This window comes from Staurois parvus, unplaced genomic scaffold (genome assembly GCF_062004578.1).
Source record: "Staurois parvus isolate SC_StPar_1 unplaced genomic scaffold, SC_StPar_1.0 ptg000634l, whole genome shotgun sequence".
Lineage (NCBI taxonomy): Eukaryota > Metazoa > Chordata > Amphibia > Anura > Ranidae > Staurois > Staurois parvus.
The window spans coordinates 3,816,639-3,841,069 of NW_028318430.1; the positions used below are offsets into that span (position 1 = coordinate 3,816,639).

A 24,431-nucleotide genomic window follows, 5' to 3' on the forward strand; every position below is an offset into this window, starting at 1 on the left:
CAACTAAGCATGTGGCTGCCAGGAATTCAACCTTTTGGAGGGGGCTGTCTTATCAAAACTTCCTTTACAATCCAAGGCTTAAAGGCTAGGAAGTGCAGTACAGTATTAGTAGTTTCTAAGGCAGAAAAACTGTACATTAGTTTTCCCTGTCCATGAACCGTGAATAAGCTGAGTTTGCCTCAAACCAATACTTGATCCAATGCTCAGTCTCATCCCTTGTCATGGGTAAATATATGGGTGCTATTTAAAGTGTATCTACACTCAAAAATGAAGCTATAATATATTGCAGCTTGCCAGTCCTTAGATGTAACCTTTTTTCCACCTAGTAAGTCTGCCACTAACACATGTCCAGTCCTAGGATGTAGGATATAGGGTTTTAATTTACTGTATATAAAATTATATCTAGTTTCTAGAACTTAGATATCTATTTTTATTTCATAATGATCCAAGTGGATCCATGTTAAAGTAATTGTAAGTTTGGGAGAACGCTAAAAATAACAGCAGCAACCTAATAAAAGTAGATTTTCCTGGACAGCTGTTGATTGCCATATACTACCTATATGGTTCATTTTCTTTTTAAAGACTTTTTTTTTTACATTTTTGCGCTAGCAGTTTTGCCAGTAACACCCTTCCAAGCCTAAGGTGACAATGAGAATGCCTCTATCAGGGGCGGACTGACCATTTGGAAACACGGGCACTGCCCGAGGGCCCAGGGTCAGTAGGGGGCCCCATGAGATGCCCCTGGTACCTTTTTCATAGTTTTTTTTTGAGTTTGGGCAAGGACACAGGGGCCCCATGGTCCCCTATTGCCCGGGGGCCCCATGAGTTGTCAGTCCGCCCCTGGCCTCTATATAAGAACAAAAGCAACAAGAGAGAACAATTGCATAGAGCAATATATTTGTAACAATCACCACAAACACTAAGCACAGAACAAAAATTAAACTTTTGTTTAGTCCAGAAAACACTTTCCCAATAGTCTACTAAGGTGTTCTTTGGCAAACTTCAGCTGCACAGCAATTTTATTTTGGGAGAGCAGTAGCTTTCTTTATGGTGTTCTGCCATGGACTCCCTGCCTGTTCAAAGCCTTATATATGTAGACTCAGGAACAGGAACGTTTGCCAGTTACAGTGATGTCTTCAAGCCTTTAGCTGTTATGCATAGACCCTTCCTTATCTCATTGGGGTTTTTGCTTTGTGCCTTGGGAGTCCTCTTGGCTGGGCACCCACTTCTAGGAAGAATTGCCACAGTAGTAAACTGTCTCCATTTATAGACAGTTTGTCTAACTGCTGACCGATGAATGCCTAAACACTTTGAGATTGTTTTCTATTCCGATCCAACCTTATGGAGATCAACTACTCTTGATCGCATGTCTTCAGAGAGCTCCTTTTTGGGAGGAATGGTTCACATCAGCTGATGCTTTCAAAAGCAACTTTAATATGTCTCAGTGTTTTTTAACAATCAAAGTAGCTCCAATCTACACCTCCAAACTCATTTCATTATTTGAACTCCAGGTGTGCCAGCTACTGACTCCAGTTAGATTTGTTGAAGTAATTAGTCTATGGGTTCACTTACTTTTTCTTTCATCTCTGTGAATGTTAATGGTTGTGTTCAATAAAGACACAAGACACTAGAATTGTTTGTATTTCATCAGCTTAAGCACATTGTGTTCCTTTATTGTTGTTACTTAGATGACAGATCAGATCACATTTTATGACACATTACTGCAGAAAAACAAACTCCAAATGATTCTTTCCAATTATTTATTCAACAAAAATATACATAGATCCAATTGTATACTGTGAAAAAGTACATGCAGCCTTGGCCTCAGAAGCTAGTGTTGCCCCAAATGTGACTTCTTGTAGAAGTTTTGCATAACTTTTCACCCGTAGCTGACACTGAGAATTCTGACCACCTCTCCATGCAATAGTTCCTTTAGATACAAGATGTTTGTGGGATTCTTTGCATGAAATGTCCATTTCAATTTCTTTCACAATGTTTCAATGGGATTCAAATCACAGCTTTAACTAGGCTAGTCTATAGCCTCTATTTTCTTCTTTTTGAGACATTACTTGCTGGATTGACTAGTAAGCTTTGGATAATTACACTGTTCAACAGGTAAAAAGTTTTGGGCATAAAATTAGCTAATCTTACATAATTTTGGGGTGCTGAAAAGGAAAATGACCCTAAAAAATGTTGATTGGCTCTAGTTTCCATGATATATTCACCCATCTAATGACGTAAGCCATTCAAAATTATGATGCAACTTCAGCTGCATATTGCGCAATTGATACTGGTGACCAATAGAAATTTGCATGTATACTGAGATGATGCAATATTAGCCTTTAATTGCATCACTTCACTGCATAAAAGCTGCAGTATCTGTAGCTGATTGTAGTTCGACAGCGTCTTTACATTTAGTTTTATGCTTATATAGGTTACTCAGTAATGCCTCGAACTTGTGTGAATAAAGCAGAAAATTTCTGCTATATCTGCGGTGAAATAACTTTTATCTCACAAAAAAGGAGGATAACAGGAATGATTAAGAAAGCCTACAACTTGTATTTTGGCTGCAAGATAGGAGACCAGGACAAGAGCTGGGCACCACATATATGCTGCAATTCTTGTGGGACGGCACTGGAGCAATGGTTGAATGGAAAAAAGGCATCTATGCCTTTCGCTGTGCCAATGATTTGGAGAGAGCCAACAGATCATGTTAGTAATTGTTACTTTTGTATGGTGCCTCCAATTGTAAAAGGGCTAAATAAGAAGAAAAAGTTATCTGTGCACTATCCAAATATTCCATCGGCAATACGTCCAGTTCCTCATGGAGAGGGGCTACCAATTCCTAAAGCACCAGAATCCTTTGTGGTTGAGTCAAGTGAGGAAGAACCTGAAGCGTATAGTCACGTGCAGTTGTAAGAGATAGCCCTTTCCTCGAATACAAGAGAAAAGCCAAGAGAAGCAAAACCGACACAAACTGAAGACAAAACTAGTGAGAATCCTAAGTATTAAAATGATTCAACTTAGCTTATGGCTATAATTTTTCTTGGTAATCTTATGCAATATATTATGCCATTTAGGCTTTGTTATGTAGTCAATATCACTTGCTTTATATTTGTGGAAAGACATCTATCTATATAATTATTGTGCATTATGTAGTCATTACGCCTATAGTAGAAAACTTTCCGTTTACAGAAAAACTAGAGCCAATTGACAAATTTCATTGTTATATTTGAACTCAGAATGTGAAATTCATTAAGAAATGGATCCTTTTGTTTCCAAAACTGGCAATAAATAAAAATTTGTTGAACAGTGTTATCATAGTGAAATATCCATTTCTAGTTCATATTCAACTCTCTGACAGATGGTCCCGCATTTTCCTCTAGCACACTTTGTAATATGATGCAAAATTCATATTTTTCTTGATGAAAGCAAGCTGCCAAAACCTGAAGTATTAAACCAAGCCATAGCATTTTCCCCTCCATGCTTCACATTTTATGAGGTTCTTCTTCTTAAATGCTGTCTTTGGTTTGTGCCAAATGTGTCTACTGTGGCCAAACATCTCTATCTTTAATTCATCAAACCACAGCACACTTTTCTGATCTTTGCCTATTTGTTCAATAGCAAACTGCAGTCATGCTCTAACATTCTTTTTGTATAGCAAGGTATTTTCCTGACACACATTTCATGCAGTTCAAATTAATGCAATCTTATTCCAATCATGGCAGGCTGTGCAGCTAATTTCAGTAAGTCAGGGTGGGCCTGGGTGTCCATTATTGTTTTATTCATGGTGGTTCATTTATAAAAGCAAACAGGCTTTTCACTTTGAAGGGTAAAATGTCACATTTTTAAGGGGATTTTCTCTTAGCTTAGTGAGACTTTGATGACTTCCATAATCCTAGCATGCTAAGGCAAAAATCATTTTTTTTTCCTTGTACATGATTGGGTATTCCTAGCAAAGTGAATTTTCACTTCATTCACTAAGCTAAAGGAAAATTCCCTTGCAAAGTAAACATTTCTTTACAATGTGAACAGCTTATTAGAAAATCAACCCATGGAAGGGTTCAACCTTTAAAATCTACTTAATATGGCAAAGTAAAATATCATAGTGGAGGGCTTGAAATGAATATTGCTTCAAGGTGAAAGGCTGTTTTGATAAGGAATCATAATCTCCCTTACAAATTTTATCTCCAAACTTTAGATGATTGTATTGAAGTATTTTTTCATGAAGGAGAGCACACTGTGGCTAGGTATTCATTTTGAATGAAACAAATGACTCCACCAGTGCATGACTTAATCATTGCTTGAAGGAAGTAAGCAGCTACCAAGATAATGTTTTAAAAGCATTTAAGTATACATAAAAGTCTTGCTTAGTCACATGGTTGCAGTTTAGGCAGCTGTATTTTAAGATAAATTAGCAGCATTTAATTTTACTAACAGTTTGCCACATATTTAGAATCGGAGACTACTATTTCATTGCAAGGAAAAAAATGTTTCCTTTATTGGAGTTTTGGCAGTAATAAATGTGCATTGAAATTAAAATTTATGAGATCTAAAATCTATTGTATGAAATGATATAGACTACAAAGTATGAAATATCCTTTTTCTCTTTCCATTTCTATGCACATTTATTATCAGGGTAAACTTTAGATTGTAAAATTCATGCCTGCTACACTGTAAAAATAGGATATAATATCTAACAAAATATATAACAATCATGTTTTAGAGGTGTCTCATGAGTAAGTAAAAAAAAATAAAGAACAATTCCAGGCAACAAGTGAAAATGGTGAGTTGCTAATGCCATCCAGCAAACCTGACAATTTTGCTGAAGTTAGAAATCTGCAAACAATGAGTAGGTGTGATTGGAAAATGATCTCATGCATGCATAAGCAGGGCTTTTCTGATAGCCGGATTACCAATAACAGGGACTGAGGTGGAATAATGTACTGCCGGTATGCTTAGATGGAAATCAGAGGACTTAGTAGGTTGACTGTGCTCCCTGAATGCATTTCAAGATAATTTTTTTAATTATGACTATAATGTGCCTATAACATAATGCAAATCACAAAGTCATTTTGGTATTCTTTTTTTTTGGCTAAATAACTTAATTTGATATAAAAAAGACAATATGCAGAAACCTCTATAAAAGTTCTGATTATTTTGTTTTTCACTAAATGTCATGGTTAGCAATGTTTTTTTTATTTGGAAATATTTGTTTTTTCGTTAATATTACCCAAACACAGCAATGCCTGCCTTTTGACACTTGGGCATGAATAGTTTTCAAAACGTTAGATGAAAATGATCCTTACTTTGGCATAAAAACATTCTAGAGAACAAGAGTAAAGCAACTGGACAGAGTGGTTGGAAATATATATATGATTATGAACTATACTCAGCTGGATGTGCATACATTTGCCATAATTCACATATGGCATTTGTAAATACAGTATTGAAGGTGTAAGTCTTAAATGATAATCAAGCTCAAAAACAAAAACTTTATATATTGCAGTCCATTGATCCTTAGGGGTAGTGGCTGCATTATTTTTGTTTTTCTAGTCAAGAGCATATTCAGCAAAAACAGAGTATACCTGATACCTTGATTTTGCCACAAATGCTATGCCCCTTTGTAATTTTCTGAGAGCTGCACAGAGGACAAAAACAGTTTATTTGGGTAAAATAGTAGCCCCCCTATTTAATAGAGATAAACAAAGGTAGGCATATTAACAGCACAGCCTGAGTGTCAACCATGGATACCTCCATAAATACAGTGGAGAAGGTGGAGAAGTAAGAGTGGCTACCCAGGGACAGGAAGCATGTTATTCACAGGATTACAAGGTGAAAAAAAGGACAAAACCCTGAAAATAAAACTAATTCAGCCACGTTCTCTAAGGACTGGTAAGCTGCAATGTTAACTTTTTGTTTTTGAGCTTGGGTACATTTTATCAATGGTAGAGTATGCAAATGTCAGGCAATCCTCAGGATCATCTTGATTATTTCTGTTTTGTCAATTCAAAATAGCCCCCTCCAGAAAATACCTAAGTTCTCCTGGATCTGGCTTGGCATTTTCTTACTAAGAGAGCCTCCAGCACATGGACCTCCTACTTTGCTCAGGGGGAGGAGATCAAGGGGGTCTGAACCTCCCCCCCCCAGAGGAGAGTTGCCAACCATCCCTGCAGGCTGTAGCCCTCAAAATTTCCCCTCGCCCACCAGTGTAAATAAAGTGGGGGCGGCGAGCAATGACGGGACTAGGAGTGTGTGAGAGGGGTGGTGGTGGGGCGGTGACAAGCAGTGATCTCCTGTATGACTTTCAATAAAGCAGCTGGAGGGAGAGGTGGATCGCTGCTTGTCACTGCCCCCACCGCTGCACAGAACATACCTGATGGTTTCGTTTTCTTTCTGGCCCCCCCTCCTTTCCCTCCCACCCCCACTGTGTTCTTCTCTCTGCTCAGCCCCTCCCTTCATCCTCTGCACCAATAGGAGAAGAGGGGAGAGAGGCTGGATCTGCTCTGCCTCCCCCTGTGCCAGCCCACACTCCAGTCAAAGCAGCTTCAGAGGATGTGTTGGTGGGAAATTGAACACAGAGCAGCCGACAGCTCTGATGCATGTGAAGGAGTCATGGTGAGTCCGACCTCAGTTCCTTCCACCTTTTCCTTCCTTCCTTCCTTCCTTCCTTCCTTCCTTCCTTCCTTCCTTCCTTCCTTCCATCCTTCCTTTCACCCACCCCTTCCTTCCTTCCTTCCTTCCTTCCTTCCTTCCTTCCTTTCACCCACCCCTTCCTTCCTTCCTTCCTTCCTTCTACCCCTACCTTCCACCCACCCCTCCCTCCCTTCCTTTCATCCACCTCTCCCTTCCTTCCTCCCACTCCTCCCTTCCTTCCACCCTTTCCTTCCTTCCTTCCACCCCTCCCTCCCTCCCTCCCTCCCTTCCTTCCTTCCTTCCTTCCTTCCTTCCTTCCTTCCTTCCTTCCTTCCTTCTTTCCTTCCTTCCTTCCTTCCTTCCACCCCTCCCTTAAACCCACCCTTCCCTTCCTTCCTTCCTTCCACCCACCCCTTCCTTCCTTCCTCCCCTCCCTTCCTTCCACCCACCCCTCTCTTCATTCCTTCCACCCACCCCTCCCTTCCTTCCACCCTTCCACCCCTCCCTTCCTTCCACCCTTCCCTTCCTTCCTTCCTTCCTTCCTTCCTTCCACCCCTCCCTTCCTTCCTTCCTTCCTTCCTTCCTTCCTTCCTCCCCTCCCTTCCTTCCACCCACCCACCCTTCCCCTCCTTACTTCCTTCCTTTCACCCCTCCCTTCCTTCGACCCACCCCTCCCTTCCTTCCTTCCAACCACCCCTCCCTTCCTTCCTTCCTTCCTTCCACCCCTACCTTCCTTCCACCCACCCACCCTTCCCCTCCTTACTTCCTTCCTTTCACCCCTCCCTTCCTTCCACCCACCCCTCCCTTCCTTACTTCCACCCACCCCTCCCTTCCTTACTTCCACCCCTCCCTTCCTTCCACCCACCCCTCCCTTCCTTCCTTCCTTCCACCCCTCCCTTCCTTCCACCCACCCTTCCCCTCCTTACTTCCTTCCTTTCACCCCTCCCTTCCTTCTACCCACCCCTCCCTTCCTTCCTTCCACCCCTTCCTTCCTTCCTTCCTTCCTTCCTTCCTTCCTTCCACCCACCCACCCTTCCCCTCCTTACTTCCTTCCTTTCACCCCTTCCTTCCACCCACCCACCCCTTCCTTCCTTCCTTCCACCCACCCCTCTTTTCATTCCTTCCACCCACTCACCCCCCCTTCCTTCCACCCTTTCCCTCCTTCCTTCCAGCCACCCCTCCCTTCCATCCACCCCTCCATTCCTTCTTTCCACCCACCCCTTTCTTCCACCCCTTCCTTTCTTCCACCCACCTCTCCTTTCCTTCCACCCCTCCCTTCCTTCCTTCCACCCACCCCTCCCTCCCTTCCTTCCACCCATTCACCCCTCCCTCCCTTCCTCCCTTTCTTCCACTCACCCCTCAATCCCTTCCTTCCACCCACCCCTTCCTTCCACCCCTTCCTTTCTTCCACCCACCTCTCCCTTCCTTCCACCCACCTCTCCCTTCCTTTCAACCACCCCTTCCTTCCTTCCTTTCTTCCATCCACACCTTCTTTCCTTCCTTCCTCCACCCACCCACCCTTCCTTCCTTCCATCCTACCACCTCCTCCTGCCACCCCCCCCCCCTTCCTTCCTTCTTTCTTTCCACCTACCCACCCTTTCTTCCACCCACCCCTCTCTTCCTTCCTTCCTTCCTTCCTTCCATCCACACCTTCTTTCTTTCCTTCCTCCACCCACCCACCCTTCCTTCCTTCCATCCTACCACCTCCTCCTGCCACCCCCCCTCCTTCCTTCCTTCTTTCCACCCACCCTTCCTTCCACCCACCCCTCTCTTCCTTCCTTCCTTCCACCTACCCCGTCCTTCCTTCCTTCCTTCCTTCCACCTCTGCCTTCCTTCCTTCAAGAGGAAAAGTTGGTGGGGGAGGGGGTGGTAAAAATGCAGCTCAGCTGCGAGCTGAACCCCCCCAAAAGAAAAAAAATTATCTACAGCCCTGACTGTGCTGACAGCAGCACCCTATGCCTTTCTAACCTTTCCTTATGGATAAAGGACTAATACATCATGGGTTCAAAAGAGGCTGTTATTTGTTATTGTGGAAACATATTTTGTTTTCTTATAGATCTGAACTTTTCATACATAAAATTTTTTCAAGAACGTGTTAAGTTATGAACTAGTTTAATATCTTTTACATTTTATCCTTGGTAGACACTTACAGGCTCACTCACTAAGGCAGTGCAAAAAGAATCAATGATACACAAAGCATAGTATTCTATAGCAACCTACCAATTTCAAATTAGTTTCAAATAATAGTTCTGTTTGCTGGTTAGTATGGGTTTATTACCTTTTGAATACATCTGTTGAAATGCAGATATTTTTACAAATATAGTATATTTTTTCATTTCAAAGTTTGTTTTTTCTGAAAGCCAGTTGTCACTGGAACAGGGGGGTCCCCATTGTAAGCCATACACTCACTTATTGTTCTTTGACAATTCACTGTTACAGTTGCTACTCTAGCATGTGCTACAATTGGAAGACTTTTCCTTACCTCTTGTTTTGTTGACAACCCGTTTATACACTTATCACTGGAACAGATGTCCCCATTAAAAACATAACATCACCTCCTGTTCTTTTGACGTTTTTTTCTTTTCAGCTGTCACTGCAACAGGTGCCCCATTGAAAGACCGTTAGTTCTGGTGACAACCCTATCATACAGTTGTCACCAGAACAGATGCCCCATTGGAAGGCTTACTTCTTGGTTTAGTAACAAATTTTGGATTTCCCCTTTCTTTATGTCTTAGTGACAATGGCTACCAAAACAAGAAGAGATGATGAATTTCTCACAGAAAGCATTAAAACATTGGCAGGGTTGAACTCTTTTACAGTCCATTCAACACTAAAAATAACGTTTTGCCTTATCATACACAATTTTGTGACCACTCATCCAGTATTTCTCCTTTTAATAATGAACACAAGAATAAACCATGATTGTTTTGATAAAACAACACTTGGAAAAAATGTTAGCTTCCTAATTTTTATGCCCGCAACCAACTTCTTTCATTAGAAAATGAGTTGTTCCAACAAAATCAGTGTATGAGGTTGACAAGATAAGGGTTCGGGTTAAATTTAAAAAAAAAAGTCAGTTGCTGAATCTTACATTGTAACACAGTTGAAAACTTCAGTGGAAAGCTAATTTGCATACCTCAAGTTTAACCATTGCATTTGTATGTTTTATTATTGCTCCATGGCTAGATGTCACAGAACAATTAGGTGTTACTATTCACATGGGGGAAAGAAGGCTTCCAGATTCAGAAAGAAAGGGGGCTTCCAGATTTAGATAAGTCTCTTCTTCAGACCCCCAAATCCAGTGAGCCAGAAATGTGGGAATGAGGCCCTTGTCCCTATCAACATGAGGACAAAGTGCTTTGCCAGAAGGGCCTCCCTTCCAAGGCACCCTCCATATGTGGAGGGCATGTATCCAGGATTGTTTCGGGAAGAGGTCTGCACACCTGTTGTAGCCCCCCCCCCACACCTCTTTCCTGCAAGCCAGGTTCACTGCTAGGATAAGGTCTGGTAAGGATTTCAAGAGAAACCCAACAACATTTTGAGAAAGTTGCTGCATGGGTGATAAAACACATCTCAGATTACTAGCATCTCTTCCACATCCAGCGACTTACCAAGCAATCTTCTGCACATACATTTTTTTGGGGAATTTTTATGATTTCCCTGACTGGATCTGCTGTTACTATATGAATAGTCAGTTAAAAGAATTCCACTATATAAAAGCCTGGTTGATCTGTTTACTACCGTGACCTTATTTTCCATCTTGGGACTACCATTTGTGTGATATCTTGCTCCATTGCGGCTTCAGAATTTATTAGAATAAATGTTTCCAAGCATTTCTCATTGTATGGCTTCCGTGCAATGTTGTTGTAACAATGTATTGCAATCTTGTCTGATTCTCTTTGGACAGGAACTCATGAGTGGTCCATATTGCTTTTTTGTGTTTTTTAATTTTGTGTTCAACATAACTTGTTCTCTTGAATGTTTTATAGGGTATAGTTTTTTGTTTCCCTTTGCATATATTTTTGATTATTATTTTTGTTTGTATATTTGTTCTTGTTTGTTGGGGTAATAGTTCTACTCATCAATTCATTCCAGACGATGTGATTGTTGTAATTGATTGTATGGGTAAGGGTTTTGGGGTGAAGTTATACAAATAAATATCTTTTTAAAATAAAAATACTTTTAATTGGTTGTTGTGGTACACTGGTGTCCTAGCAACCAATGATGTCATTGCTTTGGCTGGTGGGTAAATAGGCTATTTAATTAACTGAAACAATGAATGGTCAGAGTTTGTTTCAAACCCTGTGTCACCATGAACTCAAGGCCTATCCCTAATGGTAGCTCATTAATAGTGCATCTTACATTTAGGGGTAGGGTTATTGCGGAACAATACAAAATGTTATACCTGATGTTTATTGACATCTTCTCCTTACTGCTACCTGATAGTCCTACTTTGTTTCCTCTTCTCTTGTTAACCCCTAAATTAAAAAAACAAAACAAAATTACAACCAATTAGTAAGAAACTAGTTTGTAGTTTTACACTGTGTAATCTGTGTAAAATATGTGTCTATTTCAGATGTTTCCTTCAATATCTTAATTGCATCTCAAGATCATTTTTTCCTAGTCTTGCTTTTGATATTTCAGTCTATTTATACCCTTTGTGAGCATTGCCTTTTAGTAATATATTAAAACCATAAGCTTATTCTTGATGTATTTTTTATTTCAATAGTATGTATTATATATTTTGAGATATAAGTTTTGCGGAGTGTTACTGGCCATGATTAGTCTGTTTTCTTCTTACATTTCATGAGAAATGCAATTACTTTCAAGAAACATATACAATGCTGTACTTCTGTACATGATGTCATTAGGAATAAATGGTTAATTCTTTTAATTTAACGAATAATACGCCAATACACATCTTGATATGAACCTAGTATACTGTAGATAAATGCAGTGTGAATTATTATATATTTGCTTAAGTAGTGTTGTATCAGAATGTGGGGAAATGAAGTAATTTATATCAGATATTTCTTGTCTCCAACAGGAATACCAAATAGACATATTTTTTGCCCAAACATGGACTGACAATCGTCTCAGGTTTAATAGCACCATGAAGATTTTAACCCTAAACAGCAATATGGTTGGATTAATTTGGATTCCAGATACTATTTTTAGGAATTCTAAAACTGCAGAAGCGCATTGGATTACAACTCCAAATCAACTTCTTCGAATATGGAATGATGGCAAAATTTTGTATACATTAAGGTATGCCAGTATCCTTAGTTACTATTGACACTTAATTGACCAGTCTAATTTTGCACTTCAATTAACAAATTGTTTACAAACATTAAAAAGATTAAACTGAGATATGCTTTTTAATAGGGTAATAATAAAAACATCTAAATTGAGGACATAAATTTACCAAAATATGAAAAATTAAACCTTTTAACATTTATTTCAGTCTATTTGTGAAGCTAGCCATACATAGTACAAGTTTTTTTGTTCAGGCAGCTGGCTGGACAAAAAAAAACTTTACCAGTTCCCCTATCCACACATTTTGAGGTGGATGCAGAAATCATCCCTGCTCTCTCATTGTATTCTGTGTTCTATATTCTGTGCTCCTGATGACATAATTTATGGTGAAATGTACATGGAAGGGGTGTGACAGAAGATCATGATGTCACCACGCATGCGCAGCCTCTGTTGGGCTCCCGAGACTGTATTGATCAATGCTGTCCATTCTCTGTGAGAATGTAAGTGTTTGTAACAACTTTTAAATAAAAATCGTTTACGGATTTACACTATGTGAGCATCGTTGCTCCTTTCCTTTTATCTCTCTGAGCATTACTGAGCTGAGGAGCACTGAATGCCCATCAGAGAGAGGCTTTTGAACATCATCTTCATTTAAGCGTGTTTTGACTTCTCTATTGCTCAAAGTCATACTTACTGTTGTAAGCACATATGTGTGCTGTGGTGGAAGGGTCACTTGGATGATTTTTAGTTTGAAGAGTACTTTTATTTGGTAGATTACTGCACAAGCGGTGAACACATTGCTCTGCATGGACGTTTATTGTATATTGGACTGTTTATGTTTTACATATTTATCCTTTATATATTGATTTAACACTTTAGTATTGTGGCATATGTTTTTAATTGTATATTTATTTGGTGTGCCCTGTACCTTTATGTGCTGCTGCTTTTGTTTTAAAAACATTTTTTAAATTGTATTGGTTCCCTTTGCACTGCAATTTTGTATTGTATTTTCATTGTATTCTGACAGCAGAATTGGCTCATTGGCTGCATATAAGGATTGGCTGTCATTTTTACAGCAGGACCATTCATGAGAAGGTGAGCAATAGACAGACTTCTCATGTATGAGAACAGCTGCACATGAATCGAAATTAGGCCAGCTCAGCAAGTTTTAATTCATATATGGCCAGCCTTAGTCATATGCTATAATTAAAGTATGTGATCAAATTTGTACACATCTGCTGTCATTGGTAGATTTGACCTTTGGCAGAGTTTATGCCATAGGCAAAGAGGAGTCTATTACCTTTGAAGGTGCATATTGTTTCCCATCAACCTTAGAAATATACTAACCTAATGTTATCTTATAAAGCAGTGTCACGGTTTCCTAACCAAGGTTATGGCCAATAGAATAGGAAAATGGTATGTCTAAAAGTAGGTACCCCAGCAGAGACACTAGTTGCTGACAGTTAAAAAATATCTAAAGACACAACTTTATGACATAGAGTAGGGAAGAACTAGCAACTTTGTCAGATTTTTACTGCAGTCTGTGTTATCACTGGGGAGATTTGCTATCTCTGTTCTAATAACCATTGTCAGAAGAAAATCTACATTTTGAGTTGTCAACGGTACAGAAATAAAGAGAATAATAAGGATACTTGTAGCAGTGACAACTGTTTAAAAGAGGATATCTTTCACTTTAGAGAAATTTCCCCTCACTTACTGTTGATTCTATAGGACAGGAAGTGAAGCCAAATCTCTCCAATGAGACACAGTAGGAGAAAAAACTGGGCAGTGGTTTTACCCATTCACTATTCTATTTAAAAGAAAAAAAAATACTTTAGATATACTTTAAAACTTTTATATTAAGTAGTCTAAGTTACTATATACTGATAGTACTTACAAAACAAATCATATTATTACCACTGAATCTCACAATTACACGAGAAGCATAATATTGTGGTATTTTATCTTGCTTGATTAGCAACAAATGGGTCTTAAATAGGGTCACAGCTTTAGAACAGGTTTATAGGTTTGCAACATGTTAATTTACATTCCATAAAATCAGTTTTAAATTTATTGTAATCTTTGGGCTTGAAATACATGTGGACTTGAGACAGTTCTGCATAAAAATAATTCTGGCAATATATATGGGTATATATAAGGTAAATAGGCTTAGGTTCACTTTGCAAGGGAATTTTCCCCATGTGATTGGGTATTTTTTGGAAAGTTACGTTTTACCACTTCTCTATGCTCTTACAAAATTCCATTCCAATGTGCAGCTTCCCTTACAAAGTGAATTCTGCACAGTCTATTTGCAATTAGTAATCAACCCCATGCAATTAATGTATTTAAAGTGGGCCTGACATCAAAAAGAAAATATTTCTTAGGTTATAGGAAACATTCAGAAATGTTAATTGTGCCTAAGAAATACCCTGAAACTTGATCTTTTGTTTGCAATTTCTCCTGAGAAATAACAGTGCAGTTCCTGGTATGTAACTGGGTCTATAGTTTCATATCTGTTACTGCAATGTGAGATATAAAGCACAGTTTCCCATGAGATCTGGAGTGAGATTAGGCAATTTTACCACTGTGCTGCTCTCTGTTCTCCTTGCTTGAGGCTCTGACATGAGAAAGCAAAACCTCTTGCTTCTACCAAGATGGCTGCCTCCACACATAGGCACAATTCAAAACAGGGCATAGTAAGTGATGGAGAAAATATCAACTGTAGATCAACCACAGGCAATACTGGTGACTAGCTCTTTTCTCTCTTCTTGCCTTTGGGCACAGCTTTGAAAGGTTCAGGTCCTCCAAATATATTTACCAATAGACAGATAGATGCGTAGATATGCATAATAAACCTACTTGTGTACACTGTTTAGATTACTAGTGCATGTTACTTTTTCTCTGTATCATGTTAACTATTGATTAACCACTTGCCCTGGGGAAGATTTAGCCCCCTTCTTGACCAGGCCATTTTTTCCTATACAGAGCTACGCTACTTTAACTGACAATTGCGTGTTCATGCAACACTGTGTACAAATGAAATTTCTATAATTTTTTCACTATAAATGAAAAAAGACCAAACATTTTGAAAAATAAACAATTTATTTTACTTTTTAATATTAAACATTCCATAAAAAAATATAACTTCTTCACAAATTTAGGCCAAAATGTATTCTGCTTATCCTAATAAGTGTATATTAATTGGTTTGATTTAAAATTGTAGCATCTACTAATGACAGTATATACACTGGAATTTTTTTTATACTAGTAATGGCGGTGATCAGTGAATTATAGCGGAACTGTGATAGTGCGGTGGACAATTTGACACTAACTGACACTTAGTGGGAACCAGTGACACAGTGATCAGTGCTAATAATATACACTGACACTGTACTAATGACACTGGCTGGGAAGGGGTTAACATTTAGGGCCAATCAAAGGGTTAAGTGTATGCCTAACAGTGCTTTGTGTGTTCACTGTGTAGTGCTTTTACTAGTGGATGAGCCAGTTTTTATTCCCTGCTTTGCAGGGAAACAAAACCCGGCTCATCCCCGCTGCCAGGGCAAAGCTCTGTGTTTTTTACATTCTCAGAGCTCTGTCCTGTCAGCCTCTTCTCTGATCACTGGGTCCTGGATGTCAGTCTTTGACTGGGACCCACTGATCTGCTTGTGCTGTGTCTAAGCACAGCACATCCGGGGCAGTGGGAGTGCATGCATGTGCCCCCTACCCAGAAGAGCTGGATCACGTGCTAGTAGATCCTTCCTAATACCCCGAGAGGCAATCAGATATCCCCTGGATCAACTTTACCTAGAAATGTTAGTATCCAGTTATAATATGTGTATCCAGGAAAGAATCCACTAAGCTGGCCAGAATCAACTCTTGAGGGAGTCTATTCCACATTTTCACAGCTCTTACTGTGAAGAAACCTTTCCATATTTGGAGATTAAATCTCTTTTCCTTCAGACGTAAAGTGTGCCTCCTTGCCCTCTGTGATGACCTCAGGGTGAATAGCTCTACACCGAGTTCACTATATGAACCACTGATGTATTTATACATGTTGATCATATTCCTGTTAACCTCTTCTCAAGAGAGAATAAATTAAGTTCCTCTAATCTTTCCTCATAGCTGAGCTCCTCAGTGGCTCTTATCAGTTTGGCTGTCCTTCTCTGCACTTTCTCCAGATCCCCAGTGTTCTTTTTGTGAATTGGTGCACAAAACTGAACTGCATATTTCAGATGAGGTCTTACTAATGATTTGTACAGGGGTAATATGATATCTCTCTTTCTGGTGTCTATGCCTCTTTTAATACAAAAAAGGATTTTGCTCGCTTTAGAAACTGCAGCTGCCATTATTAAGCTATTGAACTACCAGACTCTTCTCCACCATTGATTCCCCCACTTGTACCCCCCTAGTATGTATGATGCATGCATATTCTTAGCCCCCAAGTGCATAACCTTATATTTATCAACATTAAACCTCATTTGCCACATAGTTGCCCAATTAAACAGTGCATTGAGGTTGGCTTGTAAGTTGGAGACATCCTGTAAAGACATTATTCCACTGCAAAGCTTGGTGTCATCTGCAAAGACTGAAACAGTATTTTTACCCCAGACCCTATATAATTTATAAATATATTAAAAAGTAAGGGTCTCAACAATGAACCTTGGGGTACACCACTAACAACCCTAGACCATTCCGAATATGCATCATTAACCACTTCTCTTTGAATACAAACTTTTAGCCAGTTTTCTATTGATTTACATACGGATTTTTCCAAGCCTGTAGACTTTACCTTACACATTAGTCGTGTGTGGGGAACTGTGTCAAACGCTTTTGCAAAATCTAAGTAAACCACATCCACAGCCACCCCTCTGTCCAAGGTTTTGCTCACCCCCTCATAAAAAGAAATCAGATTTGTTTGACAACTTCTGTCTTTCATGAATCCATGCTGTCTGTTGCTTAAAATATTTTTTTTTTACAGCAAGAACTCATCTATGTGGTCCTTTATTAAGCTCTCCAGTATCTTCCCAAATATAGAAATTAAACTAACAGGTCTATAATTACTTGGTAAAGATTTTGATCCCTATTTAAATATAGACACCACATTGGCCTTTCACCAATCCAGTGGTACTATGCCAGTCATTAAAGAGTCCCTAAAAACTCCAGTCCAGCCAGCCTAAGATCAATAGAATGTTAGGTATTTGAGGTTATAGTAAAGGACTCTATTCAGAGATTTTAAAATTATAATAAGTTGTAACACTAGCCTGTGTACTGATGAGATATGGTTGAGTGTCCAAAAACCTGTTGGCTCCAAATGGGCCAAATTAGTCCAAGGTGATGGGGATCTTGATCTAGAGATGAGAGCGCATAGAGAGGAAACATGGAGGTGCTGAGAGTCAGGATCAAGGTGTCATGAGCGCCAATCAGCATGGATTTATGAAAGACCATTCTTGTTAGACCAACCTGTTATCATTTTATGAGGAAGAAAGTGAGAAGTTGGATGGGGAAAGTCCAGTGGACATAGTTTATCCAGACTGTATCTCATAAACATTTAATCTATAAAATAAGGTCTGTTGGAGTTGATGAAATTGTAGTACATGGACATGAAACAGGTTATGTGAATGGGTCCAGAGAGTAGTATTAATTGATTAATTCTCTGAAAGGCCTAAAGTTATGAGTGGCGTGCCCTAGGGTTCTGTCTTGAGCCAATGCTGTTCAATTTGTCTATTCATGATATAAAGGTTGAAATCAAGAGCTCAAGTGTTTTCTGATGATACCAAATTATGCTGGGAAATACCTTTGGCACAGGATATAGCATCATTAGAAGAAAACCTTGACACATTAGGGGATTGGACAGTTACTGTACATGGCAAATGAGGTTCAATATAGAGAATTGTAAAGTTGTGTATGTTATACAATTAATTCAGTCAGCTAAAGGTGCTTCCAAATATAACAATAGTTTATAAAATTATTTTGAGCCAAACAAAATTCTTTTTTAAAAACACAAAATCGTTCAGAGTAAATATGTACTCCAAATTATAAAATACATTATTATTTATTTACAATAAGTCACATACAAACATATAATATAATAGTCATTTGTGATGCACATAGATAACAAGAAAACTTGCATAGACGCTACAAAATTTGTCTGTAGCAATAGCCTACACATATATATATACTGTATATATATTTATATATATATATATATATATATATATATATATATAAATTCAATAATTCATTTTTCCCGTTAACAATATAACCATTAACATCTAACTAACAGACAATGGTCTGTGTTTTACGGAATTTCAATGTTTATTTCCCTGCAGGAATAAGCGTCAAAATATGCAAAACTGTATGCCAATATGGCACTCACAAAAATAATAATATATGCATCAAAAGTAAAACATATAACTCTGGGTGGTTATTTTATCATGAACAGACAATTGGTATACAGGTGAAACTCGAAAAATTTGAATATCGTGCAAAAGTTAATTTATTTCAGTAATGCAACTTAAAAGGTGAAACTAATATATGAGATAGACTCATTACATGCAAACCAAGATAGTTCAAGCTGTGATTTGTCATAATTGTGATGATTATGGCTTACAGATCATGAAAACCCCAAATCCACAATCTCAGAAAATTAGAATATTGTGAAAAGGTGCAATATTCTAGGCTCAAAGTGTCCCACTCTAATCAGATAATTAAGCCATAACACCTGCAAAGGGTTCCTGAGCCTTTAAATGGTCTCTCAGTCTGGTTCAGTAGGAATCACAATCATGGGAAAGACTGCTGACCTGATAGTTGTGCAGAAAACCATCATTGACACCCTCCATAAGGAGGGAAAGCCTCAAAAGGTAATTGCAAAAGAAGTTGGATGTTCCCAAAGTGCTCCCCGAGGAAGTCACGAGCAGACAGTGACGTAACGCATAGGTTCGCAAGTCCGCAGTTTCCGGTGCGAGGTGACGCACTTCCGGCGTACGACGCCATCTTGCTGCACCTAGGAAGTCCCATTCACATGAAGTACACCCACACATCGGTGAGGAGGGTGGACTGTCAGAAAATGTGAGTGTTGTCACTCTATACTTTCAAATAAAGGAGTCATTAATTACTGCACTTAGAGGGCATTCTCTTTCTTGACTCACTGGACTGGTGAGCCATTGTTCTTTAGAAATATCCTGGCGGAGTGAGAGAAACAGGAGTCTCACAAAAGGAATTTAAAGAAGGAGAAAAGCTGCTGGCCTTTTGTGGATTAAGGATCCAGGGTGATCCTGCAAGCCTGCTGGCCCTTAGGGGTCACCAGGAGGAGGTGAGGAGGCAATTTAGCCACCTGTAGGAGAAGAGTTTGGCACAAACCCCCATTTTCTATCACCACACATCGCATGATTATATTTATCACCTGATGGACTGTGTGTTTTATGGATTATTTATGAATTGAAATATATGTTTTTTGCACTTTTTCTTGGCACTTTAGCACGTTGTTCACTTTGTATAGGATATATTTATATATGGTCACTTTATGAAATGTCTTTTATGGACAAACATGATTTGTAGACACTAGATTTATTATTTAAAGATCACTTGAGGTATAGATAATAGGTAGTTTATTTTTCATTTGTATCATCTGGGTTGGAAATATTTCAGGTATTTCACTATATGAATTGGTCACGTATTGATTTGGTCACATATTGTATTATATTTATATTTATTTTTATTTATTTAGAGTGCTGCACTATTTATTCATTTATGGCGTTTACACTGTACTAGGTATCAGCAGGGGAGTGTTGGCAGCTTTAAGTTGGTTTTTTTCACCATTTATAGAGCAGGAGGATCTTTGATTATATATTATTATAGATTTAGTGGAAGGATACTGTCATACAGACGGTCAGCTGCAGAGTGGAGAGGGGCCGGGTTCAGGTTGCGGAGGTTACGGCTGGTGATGGTTTGACATTTGGGGGGGGGTGTTAGGGGACGGGGAGATGGATATCGTTTACAGTGAAGTCCTGATATTTGGCAAAGCAAACTTCAATGTGAACATGTCTCTGCAGTGCATTGTCATGGTGTTAGACGTGCTTCTTAGCACGTCTGCTTTTTGAGACTGATTCCTGGATTGTGCCTGGTAAGTAAATTCGATTTCGCGTCTACTTGTTGATGCTTTCTTTAGTAAATGTCTTTGCCATCTAAAAGTAGACGGTCGCTATTAAAAAGTAGACCTTAGCCCACGGAAATGCGCCTAGGCAGATTAGTAAATCAGGGTCTCTGTGTCTCCTGCCATACAATGTTGTCCTGTATTTGTTAGCTGGAAGGACTTGTCAAATAGATATTATATTCACAAGAATCAGAAGAATCTTTCCTAAACTTCATGTGGGGAGATCCATTGTTCAAAAAGATTTGCTCTGTAAATAGCTTTGTTTACAGAGCAGTTGAGAAAAACAGAGATTCTCTGATGTGAAGGTCAAATTTAAATGAAGGTATTATTTAGATTTGTTTGATATTTGTTTCATACAGTCCTAGGATAAAAATGAAAAAATGTACATTTTTTTTCACAAAAGTTCTGACATGTATTTAGGTGCCAAAAATACACATGCAAATTACATATTAGGAATGGCTTCCCTGCGGGAATCAGTAATGGAAAAGAATCAGTGGCTGCTTGTAGATCACAGACCTGGTAATAGCATACAATCCAAAGTTGCAGCTAACATGCTTAGCAAAATACTGTCAAGGGCATAGATTCCAGAGATAAATCAATAATTCAAAAATCAGTAATTTACAAAATAGTGGCCAACCTCATCTTGATTATGCAGTTCAGTTTTGGTCATTAATCCTCAGGAAAGACATTGCTGAATTAGGAAGAGATCAGTGATGGACAAAAATAATAATAATAATAATAGGGGGATGGAGGACTTCAGCTATCAGGATATATTACATAGATTAGTTATTCACTCACACAGTTCAATGTACAAATATATCAAAGGTGACTTCAGTAACTGTAATAAACTATTTACTATAAGGTTCCGGAACATGTCGTCATAATTTGAGGTCATAAGAACGGATGTTTAACCTTAGATTGTGGAAATTATTCTTTACTGTTAGAGAAGTAAAAATGCGGAACTCCTTCCCCCAGGAAGTGGCAATAGCTGAGAGTGTCAACAACTTAAAAAAAACTTTTTGATGTCTTCCTCAGGAAGAAAAAAATCACACACACATACACGTTGAACTGTGTGGACATGTGTCTTTTTCAGCCTTATAAACTATGTAGCCAGGTAACTACAAAGTTTTAGAGTAATTTTTTCAATAATTTGGTGCATTTTATTTATTTCTAAAAGTTTCATCCAGTTCCAATTAAAGATAAAACAGAGATTAGGGCTCTCTCTTGTCAGCTGTGTTACAGTACAAGGGCCACAACCAATCACCACTAAGTCACATACCACTCTATACCCATAAATACTGAACATTTCAGCTGTCAAACGAAAGTAATTCCTTTGACAGCTGAACAGAACAATTGGGTGAGTGTAGGAAAGGTGTGTATACAGTATGCTGGGAGGGGAGGCATTTAAGCAAACCTGTTACTTTACCCTATATGGGTAAAGCACAAGTTTTGATGTAAAGGCTAATTAAAGTCACACTCCTTTTGTTCTCTTTATTGTCCTAATCTAACATATTTACATTTTTAGTTTAGTTTTTTTTTCTTTGGAAATTAGATAAAATTTTCATTTCTCTTAGTGGAAAAGCACTTTATGTTCTCACACTCTAGTGCCCTCACTCTAGTGCTCAGTGCCAGCATAGGTATGCAACAACCAGGCATTGTCATGCACTCTTAAGCAGCCCATAGATTATGAGATTTTCTTTTCTTTTCAGCATGGATGAAAAGAAAGAAAATCATTCATTTCCCCCATCAACACAGTCAGTACTGCTGGGGAAATTTGTCCCACACCTTAATTGTGTTCTGCTGGTGGGGAACCTTTCCTGCCACCAGAACACAATGAAACCTGCTGATAGCTACTGTGTATCCGCCAGCAGTGATCACATGAAGAAAAGTTGACAGGCTGATTGTACTGAAGTCAGTCGATGGATCAAATTCAGTACAACCAGCCTGTCCATAGATGAATTGAATCTCAGCCAGACAATGCTGACTCTGCTGATACTCGTTCCATCTATGGCTGGCTTTACACTGCAGGAGAAAAAAGGAGGAGTGTCAGACTAGGTGAGTCAAAGTTCACTGGACAATGTTTTCAAGTTTTTAAAATTAAAAAGAAAAAAAAGTGTGCTAGGGCCCAAAATCCTGCAACAATACACTGCAGCTAGCTCAGTACCTTAACACATAATATCTTAAAGATACAATACAACAGTGCAGCGCTGTGACATTAATGTATAAATGTAAATTATACTGGAAAACAATATATACGAAATAGAATTAAATAAAAAATTTAAACTCATATGAGTCAACGTTGAAGTGACCTCATATAAATGCATGTGTCTAAAGGCATATATGTGATGCAAGTATGTATGAAAATTCCAAATGTTCCTTGGTGCACTTGACAAGTGCACTTAAACACATATTTTGTCAGGAAAGGGCTCACTGCTGGTTGTGCTGTGGCTTACCTGCTCTATGGGCTGCAGTACTGGGACTTACCAGCAGGTGCCTTTCAGCAGCCAGGATCTCACCTCCTGCAATCAAGCCATCACCTGAGGCTGATTGCAGGAGGTGTATTTAAACAGTAACCAGGCCTTTAATCAGTGCCTTGGTGTTTGTTCCCATGAGCCTGTGTTATCCTGTTTCCCTGAACCTGTTACCTGTGATCCACTCTGTGTCCTGTCTTCTCCATGCATCCCATGCTTGATCTCCTGTGTATAACCCTGGCTAGCCCTGACTACGCTTTTATTGCTGTACATGTATATATTGGGTGAAGGTTTTCGGTTATTTGGGTTTTGTTTGCACTGTGCGTATTTGTATACTGGTGTATCTCACAATAAATTATATTATCCACATCACTCCTGAAGCCTGATATTCCCTGTGTCAGTCCACACATCTCTGGTCATATCCAGGTTACTGACATACATAGAACAATCATGATGGCTCTATGTGGATGTATGTACTGAATGCACAAAAATATACCAAAACACTTAAACGTATAGAGCAATAATGGTAATTTCATATAAATGTATCAGAAACACAAATGTGTAAAGAAATAAACAGTGTTATGCAAAACAGTCTCAGATTTAGAGCCTGAAGAAAAAGTCAGTTGATTTTGCTGTTTGCAGCAAATGGAGGACATATGTAGGTCCCAAAGCCTTTTTAAACTTCCATGAAGCCAAAATGCACACCACCTTACCAGAGGGGGGGCTTACCGAAGTGAAATAACCCCCCCCAATTAAGAGTGGTATAATTGCACTCTTTACACTTCCCAAGGCAATCAGCTTAACTCCAGCAGACTCCAACTTACAATACTGTAGGTGAAAACAAGCAGGTGCCCCTAATGATGTCACGTATGACGAAACACGCAGGGAGGAGATGGAATACACCTATGAGACCACTGTATAGGACATGAAGTGACTGTTTGTTTTTCACCTATTGTAAGTGCAATACCACATTAAATCTTTTATGCCCTGCTGATCTTCACTATGGAGAGTGTTTTTTTCCCTTCCATGAAAATTGCAATTGGACCACTCTTAATTGGGGGTCATTTTACTCAGGTATGCCCCCCTCTTGTTGCACTGAGGTGGTGTGCGTTTTGGCTGCATGAAGGCTTAAAAAGGCATTGGGACATACATCTGTCCACCATTTTTGGCAAAAAGGAAAATCCACAGACTTTTTCTTCAGGCTCTATATCTAGGACTGTTATGCACTACACTGTTTTTTTCTTTTCACATTTGTGTTCCTGATACACATATAAAATCACTATAATTGTGGTATATATGATTAAGCATTTTGTTATATATTGTGCATTTGGTACATACATCTACATAGAGTCATTATAATTGTGCTATATATGTGTTTAAGTGCATTTGTCAAGTGCACCAAGGAACATTAAGGATTTTCATACATACATTGTTTTTTTCACATATATGCATTTAGACACAAGCATTTAAATGTGGTCACTTTAACAGCAGCTCACATGAGTTAAAATTTTTAATTTAATTATTTTTGGTATTAATTTGCATTGCACTATAATTTCCATATATACATTCATGTCACAGCGCTGCATTGTTTTGTTGGAAATTTTTACACTTATTGAATTGTGCAATGACCTGTGCATTAGGACACACTGCACATCTGATATACATGTAAAGCAGAGGTGAAACTATGAAAATGGAGACTATTAGTACAATGTTTTTTTTTTTTTACTTCAGCTTGTCTTTAACTGTTAAGCTTAGGGGATGGATAGAGGATATATTTAGGAATTAGGTTCAGGCTTCAGCTTAGAGTTTAGAGCTCAGGTTAAGATTTAGCTTTAGAGTTAAGTTTACAGTATGGATTGTAGCTACTATTTTTTATATATATATTGAATATATTAAAGAAGGTTTAGAATTCC

At 38.7% G+C, this 24,431-nt stretch overlaps 1 protein-coding gene across 2 annotated transcripts in view; it reads left to right on the forward strand.

Moving 5' to 3' along the window:
* GABRG3 (gamma-aminobutyric acid type A receptor subunit gamma3) overlaps window positions 1-24,431 on the forward strand; it is a 772,615-nt gene that overhangs the window by 400,250 nt on the left and 347,934 nt on the right. For both annotated transcript variants that reach the window (XM_089693488.1, XM_089693489.1), the window contains exon 4: window positions 11,684-11,904. In XM_089693488.1, coding sequence (XP_089549614.1) covers window positions 11,684-11,904 — 221 coding nt within the window. The remainder of the gene's footprint in view (window positions 1-11,683; window positions 11,905-24,431) is intronic.